This window comes from Haliaeetus leucocephalus, unplaced genomic scaffold (genome assembly GCF_000737465.1).
Source record: "Haliaeetus leucocephalus isolate CR32 unplaced genomic scaffold, Haliaeetus_leucocephalus-4.0 Scaffold101, whole genome shotgun sequence".
Lineage (NCBI taxonomy): Eukaryota > Metazoa > Chordata > Aves > Accipitriformes > Accipitridae > Haliaeetus > Haliaeetus leucocephalus.
In genome coordinates this window covers 1,053,228-1,070,342 of record NW_010972537.1, presented here as the reverse complement: position 1 = coordinate 1,070,342, position 17,115 = coordinate 1,053,228, and the positions used below count along the sequence as shown (strand labels likewise).

The 17,115-nt window shown below is 44.3% G+C and overlaps 1 protein-coding gene across 2 annotated transcripts in view; it reads left to right on the top strand.

Moving 5' to 3' along the window:
• Positions 1-17,115, top strand: part of SYN3 (synapsin III) — a 177,267-nt gene that overhangs the window by 131,468 nt on the left and 28,684 nt on the right. For both annotated transcript variants that reach the window (XM_010585368.1, XM_010585369.1), the window contains one exon: positions 12,995-13,057. In XM_010585368.1, coding sequence (XP_010583670.1) covers positions 12,995-13,057 — 63 coding nt within the window. The remainder of the gene's footprint in view (positions 1-12,994; positions 13,058-17,115) is intronic.

Genomic DNA, 17,115 nt, shown 5'->3' with positions numbered 1-17,115 from the left:
ATTAAAGCTGGGTTTGTCACATTCTGCACAGCTTAGCTTGTCCCGGTTCTGTCTGGGCTTCTACGTCTGCAGCGTCACCAAGGAAGAAGCTCTGCTCTGCATCAACAAATGCAAAGTAACCCTTTTGATAGGTAATATTTTAGGGAATTTGATCTTGGAGCCTCTCACATGGAGAAATACAGTTAGGAGCAAGCAGATTTTGCCTGTGAGTGGTTTTGTTTTCTTATTCTTTTGAAGTAAAAGAGGAAATGTGGGAACCATTTCTAAATTACCAATGCACCAGAGTGACAGAAGAAACCCAGAAACAGATAAAGACCGACAGCTGGAACATATTGTGGTACAAGGAAGCAATTAGCTTATGGCATAAAAGAATGAAATCACATATAGAAATGATTTGTGTCTCCTAGAGTTACCTTGGCAACCTGGAAATTTTGGGGCAAACGAGGCCCGTGGTCCCAGGCCAGCACTGGTGTGGTGTGGAGATGTGCCACCCTAGAAGGAAGAGACCCAGCGTTTCCTTTAATGGTCTTGTCTGAGACCTCGCAAATGTATGGGAAGAGACGAGAGGGAAGAAGGGGTCAGCCGCTTCCCCTCTCTCTGAGATTTCCCAGCACTGCTCCAAGTTCCTGGAAGAGCTTGCTTCTCCCTGCCACGGGGACGCCTGGAGGCAGCTTTGGTCCATGTCCCCCTGGGACCTTGCGTCATAAGCTGGGTGACCGACTGCAGCCTCTCAGCTGCCCTCCTACTCTCAGTTGGCCTCAACTTTGGGCACGAAACGCCATCCTCGCAGGATTGCTTAAAAGTTGCGTCATCAAGCAATAAAACAGTGAAAATACCTCAGGGTGGGAGAGGAATCTGAGATAAACATTCTTTACCAGACATTGCAAAAGAAACCATAGCCTCATTGAAATGAATGAGCTAACTCCCATTGCCTTCAGTGCGGCCAGGGCTTCAGTCTTTACGTGTGAGGTGCCATGCTGCCATAGTGATGAGTTCAGCACAGCATTAGCCGCATGAAGTCAGACAGCTGGACTGATGGATGTAATCAAATTTCCTGCCCCGGTTACAGTTTTACCATCCAAGGCCTCAATTTAATCAGTGGTCGTACTCATAGTGGGATTTGTTTCAGGAGGGACCCCATTTACCACTCCCAGTTTCTGAGAGCTGGTTAATCCTTTCATGGTGTAGGGTTCACATATCATGCCTCATAAACTCCCTACGTGAGGGTTTAGGAAGAAAGAACAGGATTTGTCATAAATGCTCTGCGAGCGTGTCTTCATGGCAGGCACAGAGATGCCCAACCAGATGGCTTCACCCCATTAACTTCTCACAGGTGGAGACCAAGGTCCAAAAAGACACAGTGGCCAGATCGATGTATGCTGACCCCCCTCTCCCTCCCTAGAAAGGTCTGGGAACAGAAACACCCGAGCTGTCCCTGCATAAGCCATCTACATGTGGCTTTTTTGCCACATTCATCCAGCTCTACATTTCCCAGCTCCAAACTGGTGAGCCTGCATCATGATGTGCTTCAGGAGCCTATCGGCCCAGAGGATCTCCACGCAGTGTCCCGCTGTGTGGAGCGGACGTGCCAGCTCCCGTCCCACTGAGGTTACAGAAAAATTCACTGCATACAAAGGGTCACAGCAGCATTCGTGCTTTTGGGAACCTCTCCCACCAAGGACTATCGCTAGCCCTGTGTGGTGCAGGATCAGTTTAAAATAACTTCACTTAGAGCGCTCCATGGAAATCCCCTGCCAGTCACCCTCCTCACGTGCTTTTTGTTCTGAGAATCAACAGGCCTCAAAGAGTGGTCTCAGAAGAGGCCACATCTGTACAGAGTTTGCTTTCATCCCCACAAGGGTTCCCAAACAATGCCAGTGCCAGCCGGAGGTTTGCTGAATGGTATGAGAACCAAAGGCTTTCTTTGCTTTCTGTTCATCCATTAAAACCTTGTGAGTCAAAATTAAGAGGACAGGAGTGGGAGCTTTTGGAGGCTGTGGTTTCTCACAAATGCCTAAAGCTAAGTACTAATGAGAAAGTTAAAAAAAAAAAAAGTCTGCAACCCATCACCACAGCAATGCCACAATTAGAGACAAATCCAGTGTGCGCTGCTTTACATTTATGATGCAGACGAACTAATTTAGCTCATTAGGGCTGTCTACAAAATACATATGAAATAGTACTCTGTCCTCAAGGTCCAGTATCAGAGGTTCTTGCTACCGAAGTCCAAAAGTGCACAGACACACAGTCTGGACACCTGCTACTCTCGGAGAATGGAATTAGCTGAGCCACCTCTGCATGGGAAGTTTTGAATATTTTCTTCATTGTCCCACCCACAACTGACGGGTGAAAACTCATCAGTTGAGAAGCCCACAAGGATAAGTGTATATAAAACTCTGTTTGATTTCAGAATTTAAGAAACGCAACCAAGAAAAAGTGAAAAGCCCAGCTGGCTTCTCCCACTTGAGACTAAGTTTTGTCTTACAGGTTTTGAGTAGTCCTAAACAGATTAAGGTATGATTTAGCTTCTTTGAGAGAGTAAACATTTTTTCTTTGTCAGTGCAAAGATTTTGTTGTTGTCATTGTTTAAAAGGAGCTCCCACTCCCCTGAAGTTTGGTCTATAAATTTTGATAGCAACTGTTTGTGCAGCACAGAAGCTCAGCAGAGAAGTTCAGCTGCTGCATTTCTGAGGTGCTGGCACTACCTCCATAAGAAAGCAAGCCAGGACCACTCTAAAAGATTTCAGCGACCAGTTTTGGGAAATAATTTAATGGCATGAAGTCTGATGGGAAGAAAAGAGGTAGAATTGTAATAAGGAAACAAGTACCCATCTTTCCAGACTAGTTTCAGACTTTGCCTGTGAACGAGCACATTGCTCGTGCAGTGATGGAAGGACAGCGCATTCGGTGACAACAGGTTCCTCTGCTCCTCTTGCCTCACCCCCTGCGCCTGGTGCTGCCTCCAGCCAGACTGCCAGACATGAGTTCGCCTGGTGAGCCCAATGCCCTTCTTTCAGGCACATGCCCATTTACCTCCATGCGGGTTTCTGCCCACGTTCCAAAATCCTACCTGGATCCCATGACAGCCTCAGTAATGTGCCTGGGAAAGAAACAAATACCTTCCTGTACTGGGTGTGGACCAGCTCACTCACATTTGTCTCATTTATCCCAGAGAAGTGGAGATATTGCCTCACAGATGAAATCAGCTCAGGTCTCCACCTCTTTTTCCAGTAAAGGGCGAACCCTTTCTCTCTAGGCAAAACAGAAGGAGTGGGCTCACAGAGACCACAGCATCCTTTGCCGCTCCGGGCTTGCCCAAGCTAAAGAAGAGGGTCTATGTGTTACTCCGAAAGGAATTTCTCTGCTTCCTGCTGCTTGCCATTCCTGGCCGCTGCAGCCTGCGATACATCAATGTGTGTGCTCAGCAGGGGAAAAATGCCGCTGACCGAGGTGGTGGTTGCGAGATGAAACAGGCTGATCCACACAGTGGTTTCTTCTGTCCTCCTCTGAATGCATTCACTTCAGGAGCCCCTTTCTCGTTACAGCTGGAAAAGATGTAAACAGAAGCCAGTCCCAGCTGAAAATAATTCTGCTTATGTCCTGTGTGGAGCCTGCTCGACTCCCCTACTGGTATTGGCTCCTGATGGCGAACTAGGTTGTCGCTCAGCACTGAGATCGCAGGCAAAGTTTGCATATAGGATAGTCACACAGGACACCCACTGAATGCATTTCTTCCACTTCACTGGAAGCTCTAATGGCTTTAGCAAACAGGTGGAGCAGGATTGTATCTTATCTCATGGAGTAAGCCACGAGAGGGAGACAAATACCCACGTGGTGCCATTGTGGGCTCATGCCCTTAAAGCCTAGGTGGGAAAAGGTTTTCTCAGCTCTTGAGAGGTTTCAAGGGTTCAGATTAGTTCCCTAACCCAAAGTCAAAATCTCAAAAAGCCTCAAGAATGAAACATGGAGAAATAAAATACATGTCAGAAAAACTTCCCTTTTACGGTTTGAAAGCATTTCATTTCCCCTTTGGATTAAAAAAAAAAGTTAATTAGTGCTCATTCACAGAATCATTGAAACATGACACTTTCAACTTTGAAAATATGAAGTTTGCACTTTGGGACCACATTTTCTTCCCCAAGCAACTGCTGAATTTGGAGAGATGGTGAAATCGAGCCCTTCCTACAGTTTTTGGCTCCTACCAAAAATATGTAATTTGAAAGTTCCTAGGAAATCTCAAGAGACACAGAGCTAATTCAATCATAGGATACAATGGCTGCCTTTCATGTCCTCAGTGTCTCTGACATGAGTGAAAAATTAGTCTGGATAAACATAGAAGATTTTTATCTGGAGAAAGAAACTTGAAACTGTGAAGCACAAGAATGAGGAGGTAGGAAGAACAAGGCTCATACGTGACACCCACCTGCTCTAGGTGCCTACAAAAGATGCCACAACAACTTCAGGGTTCAGAAGAGCTGCTGACAGTGTTCAACTCTTTGATGCAGCCCATGGAGGAGTTAGCTCTGTGGAATAGGGCTTTAGAGACACTTACTCCCCACATTTATGTCCCAAAGCACAAAAAGTACAGGTTGTGTATCTCACTGCCAGGCCACATTAGCGAAGTATTTAAATTCCTGCATGAGCCTCAGGGCTCAAAATGCTGAAAATAAGATCTGGCTGTAAAACAGGACAAACTGGGCCCATAGCATAAACATTTCTCATGTGAGGTAATACCTGACTTTTCAGGTCAGTGGACAAAAGATATGTGGTGTAAATATCTGTGGCTGTAGGTGAAAATTTACCCACTATGAATTCGGTCTGCAAAAGGTAGTCAGTGGAAATTATCATATGGGAATGGCTGAATGTGAGACACCATTCGTCTGTACAACCAAAATAAAACATTAATGTGAGAGCACACAAAGATAGGGCATAATGTGAGATAAAAACTCCTCTCCTGCTCAACCCTGTGAGGCAGACTGAGGTTACATTAACAGTAGCAAACCATACAGTGCCAGGCCCATTCTCTGGCAACTCTGGCATGGTCCAACCCCAGGCGTGCTATCAGACTCTCTTAGCCTCCAGAGTACCCTATGGGGTATGGCTGCAGACTTTTGCTGGTTTCCATGTTGTGCTTGGGAATTGTTTGGGAGAAGGCTATTTGGCTTGAGCCAGAACATGCCAGAGATCAGTCTAACAATTTAACAACACAGGCGGTTAGTTCAGGGCCATTGTCCTTGCTATGTCATTGCTCTATTTACTAGTATAGATGTAGCCTCATATGCCAGCTACAGGGTGACACTTCCCGTGTTCCTTGTTATTCTTTATGTCCAAAGTCCCTTATACTCTGGAGCATTAATCAGGATTACTATCTGTGCTTTTAAAAAAGTATAAAAATAAACCCAGGATCTTTCAAAAAAGTCCAGCTGTGACTGCCTGGTTCTCTGTGCTGCTATTTCTCTAGCTCTGAGTGCTGAAGAATGGCAAGAAGGAAGGAGGCGGTGATCCAGTGCCCAACAGCTTTCAGGAGCCTAGAGGGTATTTCAAACGTTCCAGTGGACCATGGTATTCTGTTCCCTGTACAAGGCAGCATCCATGGCTCATTGCTTGTGGCCCTCTTCCTGCCAGCATCTGACATGGCAATGTCAGCCAAGGCTGCACAGGGTCATTGGCACAGTTACAACAGCATGAGACTTACAACAAAACATCAGAGCCATTTCTGTCAGGCAGAGCACTTCTCGATGAATGTACTAATAAGCCCAGGGCCCGCTTCTCATTTTACACTGACATAACTGCACCACTCTCAAACGTGCTACAGAAGGTTGTGAAATCACGACCAAGCCCTTGGAGTCGTGTGTGATTCTCCCAAGCTTTGCAGTCAGGGCACGCATCTTCGCTTTGTGTGAAAGCTGGGGTGAGAACCGTATTCACTTTGCCCTTTGGAGACAGGAAAGCACCTGCAGCAGACTGCACGGTGAGGTTAGAGACCAGCAGTAACAGGGCAAAGATCAGCTGCAGTGAGACCTAATTACTCTTATGGTGCCTGTTGCTGAAGATTGTTTTCCACTGTGAAGTTCAGGGAAGTTTTGTCCTCTCCAAAGAAACCCCATGCTGCTCATTTTGAAATCAGTGAGAATTCAGAGTTTGTCCCAAAAGAGGGACAGTCAAGCCTTCCGAGTGAAGAGAGAGCTCTGTTTGCCGGCGTCTTGTGAACCTGAGGTGTTGTTGGAAGAGAGATGTCTTTAAAGACCCCAGCATAACTTCATAAAGCATTTTTTCCCCCTCTGTCTCCTTCCTGTATCTTCTACTACAGCTTAGGTGCTACACTTTTTCCGAAGGTAACCCATCAAAAGAAAATTCCTAGAGAGTTCCCCACCCTGTCAACAACTGGTGTTCAGAATCTCTCCCTCTGCAATGTGTTTATGTGGGGAATGGAATTTTCTAACTAGAGAAAAACACAGCAAAAGGTACCCAATTCAGGTTGGGGGAAGAGGAAACTCAAGAGTTTCTCCTTCTCTTCCACTGCATCCCACAAAAAATATTTAAACAGTTTTTCAAGATAAGGAGTTGGGGGAATGTATTCACTCTCCTAGCAAACAAGGGAAGACAAGAGGCTTCCCTAAAGGCTACACTGCAAAATACTGGCTAAGTGAACACCACGCAGTAAGAAATTAAACTTTTCTATGTACTCATAACAACCTTTAAAAAACCTTCCTGTATTTTAAGATGTGGTAATGGGGATTTATTGACCAGGACTGCTAGATGTGTGTGAATACAAGCACGCACATGTGCATACACACACATACTATATTATTTTTTTGCTGAGCATCTGCTTGTCTGGGTATGTTCATATAATTCTCACACCTGAAGCTCCAAGGGGATGAGAATAATATCAAATGCTCACACTCTTGTCCTCCAAATGCTGAGGGGGACTACTGGGAACCCAAAAGCATCCTGTCTCAAGTAAAGGAGAAGTTAAGTAACATTAGAGGTGGAATTAATGACAAAAAAGTTCCATTTCGTGCTTAACCCTTTCCACTTGCTTCCGTGACCTTTTCTAACCACAGCAAGTGTTAGGAGCCCTGAAACATTGGTTTGTGGTTTGTTTACTTGAGGATGTGGAGACTAAGTCATGTTGATGTTGGGTTTTCTTTCTTTCTTTCTTTCTTTTTTTTTTTTTGTGTGTGTGTTGTGCTTTTTAGAAGCACTGATAGAAGAATCCTTACCAAAGGATAATTTTTTACCACCCTGAAGGATCTTTGCAACCTAACGCACTGCTGACTTCAGTTAGTAGAACAAATTGATTTATGCAATATCTCCATCTAGTTACTCACTATATTCATTCCTATTTGAAGCTGGAGGTCTCAGCTCCAGTGCTAAATGAAATGAAAAGTCCATCCATCTAAAGCATCTTAAATCTAACCCTTTGCTTTGCACTCATTCCTGGTCCTCCCATTGCTCTCACAGATATCCAGGCCTGCAGCAGTGATGTCCCCTTCAAATTATTGAATGTTTTCTCTCCCCCCAAACCCTGTAATTAGCAGCCTCATTCTTGCCTCTTCTTTGTGCCACCTCCAAAACTAGCTTGCTTGCTAAAACTTTGGCCTCTGTCCTCACCGTGCTTTGCATCAAGTGTGTTAGCTTATTCCCATTTGATTTTACAAGCCTCCCTTACAAACTACTAAAACTACCGTGGACTAAATCATCCACCTTGTCCACAGCAGTGATTTCATTGCCCCAGCTCAGTAAAGCTCTGTAAAACTTAACTCATCCTAAAATGATACGCTGTCTCCTCTTTTGCTTGAAGGAGCACTGTTGTATTCCAGCTGCCATCCCATCTATCAATCCCCATACTGCTTCAGGTCCTACCTTGTACAATGCTGTCTTGATCCAGCTGTTATTGAACTCCTGTCACAAGTATCTCATCACTTTTCTCATCATAACCCCTATCTCCTCCTTCTTCCACAGACCCTTGAGCATACCTACTCTTCCTCAGGATTTACTTCAGCTGGCTTGGAAGCATAGGCCCTCTTTCCCCAACTAATTATTTTTTCTGCATTGTGCTATAATTATAAGACCGTAATGAATACACACGTGTGTGTTTTAAAGGAATCCATATCCCATGTCTTTAATAGAGCACAGATGTTAATGCTGGCAACTCTTATTGTTCAACATATTCTCCCATCATTGCTTGTTGTTTCTTATACTATTTCTGATCTGATAAACAGCAGAGGGGAACAACTTGTCTATCATAGTCACTGGCCACCACAAACCTGCATGGGGCCTTAATACAACAGTATTAAGCCACTGAGTAAGCCATGCTGTGTGCAGTTGGTGATTACGTCGACTTGTGAGTAAGTGAATAATAGAGAGCACTACTGCTTCTCCTCCATATTTCACTATACAGCCCTGACTTTGCCATGCCTGGCAAGGCTGGCTTGCAACCAGTGCTGATCTTCAGCTCAGATTTTCAGTAAGATAGTTCCATAAACACAATGACATCATGTCATGACATCATTACTTTCCTGTAGGTTTGAATCAGCTTGCTTGCTTTTACAGGAAATTATATATATTCACTGCTCCTCCAACTTAATTGACACCAGGGAAGTGCCACACACATTACTTTCAACATTTCGCTCTCAAGTGCATGAACAACATTCCCATAATCCATTAGGTACCCACCCAGAACAGACTTTGTCATCATACAAGTAAAGGCAGCTAAATAAACAGAAAGGTCAGGTTTAGAGTATAAAAGCTTGAAAAATTCACAGTATTATTTCTGGGGGAAGGGTGAAGCAAAAATTACAATACCTTGTGCTATGGGGGCTTCTGGCCTGATTGAAAACACTAGCCGCTATGGTAATACAATACTGGTGCCAAGACACCAAAGTTTTAGTGTCTCCCTCTCCCCATATCCTTCCTAATATTATCCATGATGTCATTGCACCCTGGACTATTCATTTTAGCGTTGACTGGAAAGGCTTTGCAGAAGAAAGAATAATACTGAAAACTGGAAGTGCATTGTATGAGATGAGACGGATAATGTGAACTAATGCACAAAACTAAACATGGCAGAAGGAAATCAAAAGAGACATTCTGCATTGTTTATGGACTACAGGACAGTACACAAAATCACACACCTACGATCAGCATCTCTCTTGAGGGCCTCAGTGAAACAAAAGGTTGAGAGCATTGTATTTATGGGACAGATCAGGTTTCACTTAAGATTCCTCCCTTCAGATCAATTTAGATCCAACTCTGTTCTCCTGCTCCACCAGCAATAAACACAGAAAACATTCATATATTTACAAGAAGTGTTGAAAACCTCATTATTTGTTGGAAAGGAGGGGCAGAGGGTAAAGGGGAAAGTGTCATAGTTTACAGCCATGTGTTTTCAAATAGAGGCTAACGTATGCATACCGGCACTCACTTTTTACACACCAGTGCCAAAATACTGATTAACTGCAAAGTGATCTTTGCAGTGACGCTACACACAGAGCAGAGGCCTTAAAATCAGGGGCTAAAATGATATACTTTGGTCCACCAGTGTTGTAAGTTGGAAATAACTTCATGACTCTCCCTTCACTCCTAGCAAAGATGGCTTTGCTGAGCTCCTAGTTCAGGACAGAAACTCCTGCTTGACTCTAAACAGGCATCTTCATACACCAAGTTCTAGACACATATGTAAACCTTGCCATCTCAAGGCTTCTGTGTGACAACATCTGGGAATACATTTATAGGATTTTAATTCAAAGGATTGAGTTACGCATATGAACTAACACCCTGCGTCTGATCGCTGAGCAAGCTGCAGTGCTACAGTCCCATCCCAAAACCTGCAGACATCATCTATACCAGCCCTGTCAACAGTTCATGCACATTTTAAAAGCATCAAAGTGTTTTTCCCCATTTTCTAAGAAAAAAGAGCCCTTACAACACATAAACAAACACATAGAAAGACACAGACATACTTCTTTGCATGATTTCAGTAAAAACATGCTTTTCTTATTAAACTCTGGTGCTATCCTTTGAATATAAGCATCTTCTTTCCCAGGAAATCTATGGCTAAGTATGTGTGAATACTCATCTCAAGCATCTGCCCTTGTGGCGGCTGTGGCCACCCCCAGAACTTCTCACCATGTATGTGTGTGAATTGCCTCATAGTTGCGTGTATTCCTCCCTTCCTTCGGCTTCCCTAGCCATCCGGGTGCTTGCCAAGTATGCTGGTTGGTCACCTTATTAGCAACAGAAGTGGGACTTGAGTCCCAACGAGACTCTGGTGGAAGCTGGAAGTATCCCCGTTGACTGCAGTGGAGTTTAGCCCGCTTCCACTACTTCAGCAAGGGCTTCCTAGTTCTATTATCGGATGGTTGTGGACTCTGGTTGCTTTAGTCCTGTGGACTATTGAGAGCTTTCGATTCCACCTAACTTCAGCACAGACTAAAGGCACTCCATTGGCACTAGATAAACCCGTTATAAGCTGAAGCTAAGTGTATGTGCCGCTCTCTCTTACTGGTTCCTCCGTAAGGCAGGTTCACGTACATGGAAATTTGGTGGGGTTTCAGTGGCAGAAGCAGATTCCTGACAAACCATGCTCCAGCGTTTCCCTGGAGCTGCAGCTTTCCCAGTGAGGCTGCCACACATTCGGAGTCTGGATCTGTGTTTCACCCCAAGCCCCACGCACCATGGCCAGGCCAAGCGGCTGCTGACTCCAGCGTGGTCTGGCACCAGCCAGTCACCCCTACACGGGATGAGGCTGAGCTTTACCAAGAAAGCTGAGCTCATGTTTCCAAGAAGCAAAGAGAAAGGGAGAGGTTTGAGCAGAGTGTTGTCATTGCCGGTGGTTTCTTCCAGGCTGGCAGTAAACTTGGGTTGTTTATTGGATCCCAAACTTTCTTTGCATGTACACAGGAAAACAGATGCTTCCCACTCCCGGGCCTCGTGCTCGAGCCAGGCTCCCTCCACAAAACTCGCAGGTAGGGTACAAAACCGGGGCAGCAGAGATATCGCTTCCTGCCTCCGGCTGCTTTGAGCTGGGGATATAACATTATCTATCCCGCACATCTCTTTGGCCTCCTTGCCAGGGTATCAGGCTGGCTCACAGCATGCAGCTTGCTTTTCCCGTGCAGTAGGAACAGCTGCTGCCTCCACTCACAAACAGGGAACAGAGTCCGGGGCTTGCGAGCGCTTTGGCTCAAACAGCGTGCGTGGGGCATGGATGAGAGAGCTGGGAAGCGAGCCAGGTATCCCAGAGCCTGAGCAGGTGGGTGCCCTGACTACTAGGTTACCTTTCATCTTCCAGCATTAAAGGCCTGGCACGGTCCATCCATAGCTCTATCTTCAGTAAGCCTCAGGTGCAGCCCTCCATTTGATTCATTTATGCCAGCAGCAAATTAAATTTCAGGCTCTTACAATGAATTAGAGAAGTGAAGGGGAAATAGAGCACAAACACATGTGCCTGGACATATGCTTAACTACGGGGCTTCAGGATGGCCACCTATCACAGTCTCTTGCCTCTTCTTCTGAAACAGTGGGTGCTGGTCCCTGCCTGTGCCAGGACTGTGATTTATTGCAGCTGTGTGCCCTTCTGTGGTCCAGAGAGGATCCTTCAGCTTTCTGCCCAAAGAAGGTCCTCACAAGTGACACAGGTTGTTTGAGAACATGATGCACTCACTGTTCCCCTCTCCTGTGACATTTCTTTACATAAGCAGCTGAATAGCAAAACATATCAGTGTTCATTGCTAATTTTGTTATTTATACTGAACTGCCACAGATGGAGACTGCAGCACCATTCTATCTTTAGGGCGTAGCGCCTGCCTGTCCATACAGACAATTGGTAATTAGCACAAGAACAATTTGTTTATCTATTCTCAAACTTAAATAAATAGGAGAGCCAATTTTCTGTCAAAATTCAACTTCCTCCCATTGCCAGATCCCCAGGTTAACTGCTTAATGAATAGAGCTCATCGCTTCAGGCATTTAGGTAAAGACAAAGGTGTCTTTTAAAAGAATTCCCATTAAAGAAGATGAAATATGCGGTAAAAAATAACAGGTTATGTACTGAAGGGATAGCATTTACACCACAAGAATCAGGAGCACAGGCAAGATGAAGAGCACAGGGATGTCAAACAGAGGCGTAGAAAGGGACCAACTGGTACATAGGGGAGGTGTGGTGTATGTATCCTGGTTACTCCTGGCATGTGCACTTCCTACCAGTCCAGCGAAGGCACTTCTCCAAGTAAAATCCCACATGTGCACTAAGATGCACTTGCATGGCTCAGATGGCAGGACCAGGCCCAAGGTAAACACCACACAAGCCAGGGAGAAGACATGGCATAATTGTTTCTATTCTTATTGCTCATTCCAACCCTTCTTTGTTTTCTATTATTCCCTATACCTACCCCTGAACTTAGAGAAGAGAGGAAGAGGCTTTATGAATAGATGGACTCTGTGAGTTGGACAGGGTTGGCCCCTGTTCCCTCTCTCCTTGCCCCCACCACTGCTGACGGGAGGGGAATGGGAGCTGCTGAAGGACTGCTCACACTCACTTTAAAGGCCAAAGCAGTCTGTGTGGAAAAAAACAAACAAACAGCCTTTGTCTTTCTCACAATTCAGATGTTTTCAGCATCTGAAAGTGTTCACTTAGTCAAGGTTGCAGGTGCAGCTTTTTTTACACACATATGAGTGTACACACATCCATATGTTACAGGATAGGAAAAGCAACAGGAACAAATAAGAAAGTTTTAGAGGTTACTGCTATCAGGCAGCAGAAGTGGGTCAGATCTGAGGAATTCTGCCTGGCCTCCATTTCTGATCATATGGGTCCCAGTGATGAGCTATTTGCTTATTGTCCTACCACTTGGACAATCTTTATTTGACCTTTTTATCCTCCCATCAACATCCAGGAAGAGGATAAAAGCTACTAAATAGAAGTAAACTATTGCAAATACAATGGCTGGAAAGAAATAACTAATGAGGAGGTCCTTCTTTTGTCTTTCAGCTCACAACTCCAAATTTCCCTGTAGTGGTCAAGCTGGGACATGCTCATGCTGGAATGGGAAAGGTAAGTAAAAAAAATACGGATAGTTCAGGAAACAGATGATGTTTGGCACAGCATAGATATATGTGGCACAGCATTCTTGTGATCGTACATGGCGTGTGGCCAGCCAGCGAAGGGGTTAAACCTCCCCACAGCCTATCTGGGTTGCACTGGCTGTTCCTGTGGGAGAAAAGGCCTTTTTCCTTTGTCACGCACTCGGAGACAGGCAGTGGTATCGGGCTGGAGGCTGTCTGGGATGCGGGAAGGGGGGTTGTGAAGAGTGGGGGAAAAGCTGGCTGGGCTGAAGTCATTAGGCTCGTCTTTTATATATTTTCTCCTCTCCTGAAAGCGGTAATGTTGTTTATTCAAGCACCTGTAATGTGCAGCTACACCCCATAGCTCTCACAATGAGAAGCAGTGGCGCTGGTCCTTTTGAGCACATTATGATGACCTTATTCAAGAAAACAGGAGCCCTTCAGTTATTTTTTTCTTCCTTGCAAGGAAGAACAAGACCTTACAAAGCAGAGTGGCTGGTTGCCTGCCAAGGAATCCTGAAAAACAGTTCACTCCCCAGAAGGACCTGTTTGTTTTTCCCAGGCTCTCTGGGATCTTTATTCCCTCAGTGAATTAGCAGCCCCTGTTTCTTGGGGTGACTGGGCTCCCCTTTCAGTGAGGCATTGCCGGTACATGCCTGCTGCACTTTAGCCTCCTCTTTCTTGCATATACCTTTTAAAAAAGCATCCCCTATCTGTCTAAAACTTGATTTGTTAAGGAGCAGGAAATTCTGATGCATCATCTCTGAATCTAAAAGAGTGGTACGTGGACTTCGTAACTGATACCCCTGTCACAGTGCTTCCCTAGAGCAGACGCTCCTCCCAGCCTCACACTTTGCCTGAAAATTATATATAGGTACGCCAAACTTAAACTTGGTGCAGCTTGTTTGCTTGCGCTCTGGAAACAGAAGCCCTTTCTGGCTTTCTGGATTGCACATGGAAGCTCTCATAATCTTTCTTGCTTTGGTTGCAACGTTCCCCTGTCTGGATGGTAGCTGCTGGAGAGGAAGTGGGCTCAGATCCCTCGGCCAGTGGTGGAGTTGGCTTTCAGCATCAAAGCACAAACATTTAAATAAGCAGGAAATGTTTGTTAAAATATCCGTGCTGCGTATGTTAAACAGGCAGAGGTGTCATTGAATTAAGAGTACATGTGGACAGCCTATAGCTACTCGTAGAGTGAGCCACTGAACATGTCCCTAGGAAGGATTTCATTAGCAAAATCCAACCAGGACAAACCAGGAGGAAGAAAGCTCTCCCTGAGGAAAGGTTTCAAGTTCCTTGAGACCCTGCAATCCTGGATCTCTCTGACTGCTCTGCAATTTCACCTGTAATGTAGGGAGGGCTTCATGTGTCTCTCTCATGCACAAAAGACCCTTGGTGGCTACAGAAATGAGAGTAGAATCAGAGAAAAGAACCCCAATCTTAACAGTGTTTCCAGACAAAACTCTCAGCAGAATATTTAGCTATTGTCTTCTGCACCAGACACCAGATTTCTTCCACCACTCACTTTCCCTCCCATTTTATTCTTTAATGATGTTGATTTTTGCTGTCATAAGTTATAGAGGAAGAAAGTTTCTATTCAAATTCCAGGCACAATTGTACACAGTGGTACAAGGGGCATATCTAGGAAGTCGTTCCAGATGGAGATAGGCTGACAGCCAGCATCTTAGAAGAAAGAATTAGTCTGAGGCCAAGTTTACTTTAGTCCATTATGAAATCAGGGACTACTAGCAAAGTGTGGATGTGGGCACAGAGTTTCAACGGTGCTCTGTTCAGTAGATGGGGAAGGTGCAGGAAGGAAGGGTTGTTGACCTTATGGTTTTAGTTAGGGCTCTTCTCCAGCCACAAGCAGCCTGAAGGGAAGCTGAGACTGATTAAATTAGTCTTCTTGAAGTCCCACTGCATTTTATTACATAGAGCAAAAAGAGAACAGAGAAAGTGAAAATAAAATAAAGAACAAGTTGGTTGATTTAAAAGACAAGTAACAGGAATTTGTTTCATGTTGAAGACAATAGGGTTCTATTCCAAGTGGGACTGACAGAAAGAAACCACAGAAAATGTAATGAGAAATACAGATAAGCAGAACTATGGGTATACTAGGAAAGTAACACCTACAGGTAAAAAAAAAAAATCAAACCTCCAATTAAGTAATTCCGAAGAGGAAAGATTCCAGGAGACATAACAGTGGTTTTAACCATCATAATGTAAAAGCAATAACCAATGATGATAAGGAGATTACAAAGAGCTAAAGGATTTCTTTGCATTGGTCTTCGGAAGTAGAGATGATAGCAGGAAATAGCAGGTCTTTAGATGTAAAATATATGTAATATGAAGAAAGAGAGGTTTGCTTTTGGTTTAGATGAGTGTAAGAAAGTAAATGTTAATAAAGCACCTGCATCAGGTCATGTTTTGCATAAAAGTAGGGACTGAAGAAACAAAGGATAAAATAACCAACCTATTACCCAAAGTACACATGTGAGTATTAAAAATAGTACTTACTGCAATAAACGATGCCAAGATAGCAAGCCATGTATTTGTACCTGCAATGGGTGCTTCAAAGGATGGGAGCATTCAGATTACAATCTCATTACCAGCAGAAATTGTCAAGGAAGTACTTACATTTTTCTTGTTATTAATGATAAAATCACATGAAATGGGATGCACCAGGACTTAGAAGAAAGAGCAAAGATGGGAAGTCCAGACACTGCTATTCTTTATTTGAACTGAGGCAGTGGCCAGGAGCCAGAAAAACTCTGGACATAGAAAAGGCCTCTTCCCCAAAGAGCTCCACCATTGACTTGCAGGGAGATTTGTGTCATTTCACAGTTCTTCTTCAGTTTCTCTGTGTTATAGACCAGAGGGATTATAATGATTATCTGATACTTATTGCTAATTCATGTTCATAATGCTCTTGACACTATAAGTGCTGAGTGTTTGTTATTTTGCAAAAATGGCTAGAAACAGCATAATTATAATAGACTTTCATTTTCACATATTGTTTGTTTTCATAACATTTTCACAAAATTCACTCACCACATTTTTTAATCGGAGAATTGAACAGAGAATCCTCAAAGCTAAAATGAAAAATAACTGTGTTTGTTAGGAATTGTAAGAAACAGGCTCTATCGACTGTCTTTAGCTTGGAAGAGGAACGGTTAGTATTCAAGGTCAGAACCAAAAGGGGTGGCAGTATACCATTAGTGATAGACATGCTCTTGCCAAGTTATGCATGCATGTAAATTGCAGGTGGAGATGAAAAAAACAAATTTACAATAAAAGGCATCTTTTGAAATTTCCATTGAGAAATCCAGAAACAACGACCTCTCTACTGACTTGAACAGAGACAGCAGGAATAGCCTTCACCCAGAGAGACAAAGGGGCCCCAGACAATCTTCTCATCTAAAACCAGCATATATGCCCCACAGCCCCTCCCATGACCATCATTATCCCCCTTCCAAAATTAGGAGTCACTTCATATTTTGCTGGCACTGGAAGATCATAACAAGTGCTCTGTGTGCTGCTGGTCCAACACAGTATCGATACAAATAAAATATCTGTAGAAATACTGCTTAGATAATGGAGTCAGCAGAGAATGACCTTTCTCATGTTGTATTTAAGTTGCCCAGGCTCATGGGGTCAACAGCACTCAAGGACTCTTCCAGGGAAGCCACGGATGGACAGTTAGAAGAGATGTCCTTCCCTGTGCAGAACCGAACTATGGTTCACCCAGCAGTTCCTAAGAGGTCAAGGCATTTTTAAGCATTGTGCAGCTTGAGCCTACCTACCCCAGAAGTGATTGGGGGTCTCTGTTGAATAGGGTGAGCACTACAGTGAGAAAGGAATAACACTTCTTCCTGACTCCGGATCTCATGATGCCAGAGCCTATGGAAAAGAATAAAGCTCTGAGTGTGTTAATATCTGCCACTTGTGTGCTAACATGACCCTAAAGTGCCCTAGGAACAGAGCCCAGCACTGCAAATACACTCAAAGAGCCTCTTCACCTCTTCCTGATCAGATCATGAGAAGGAA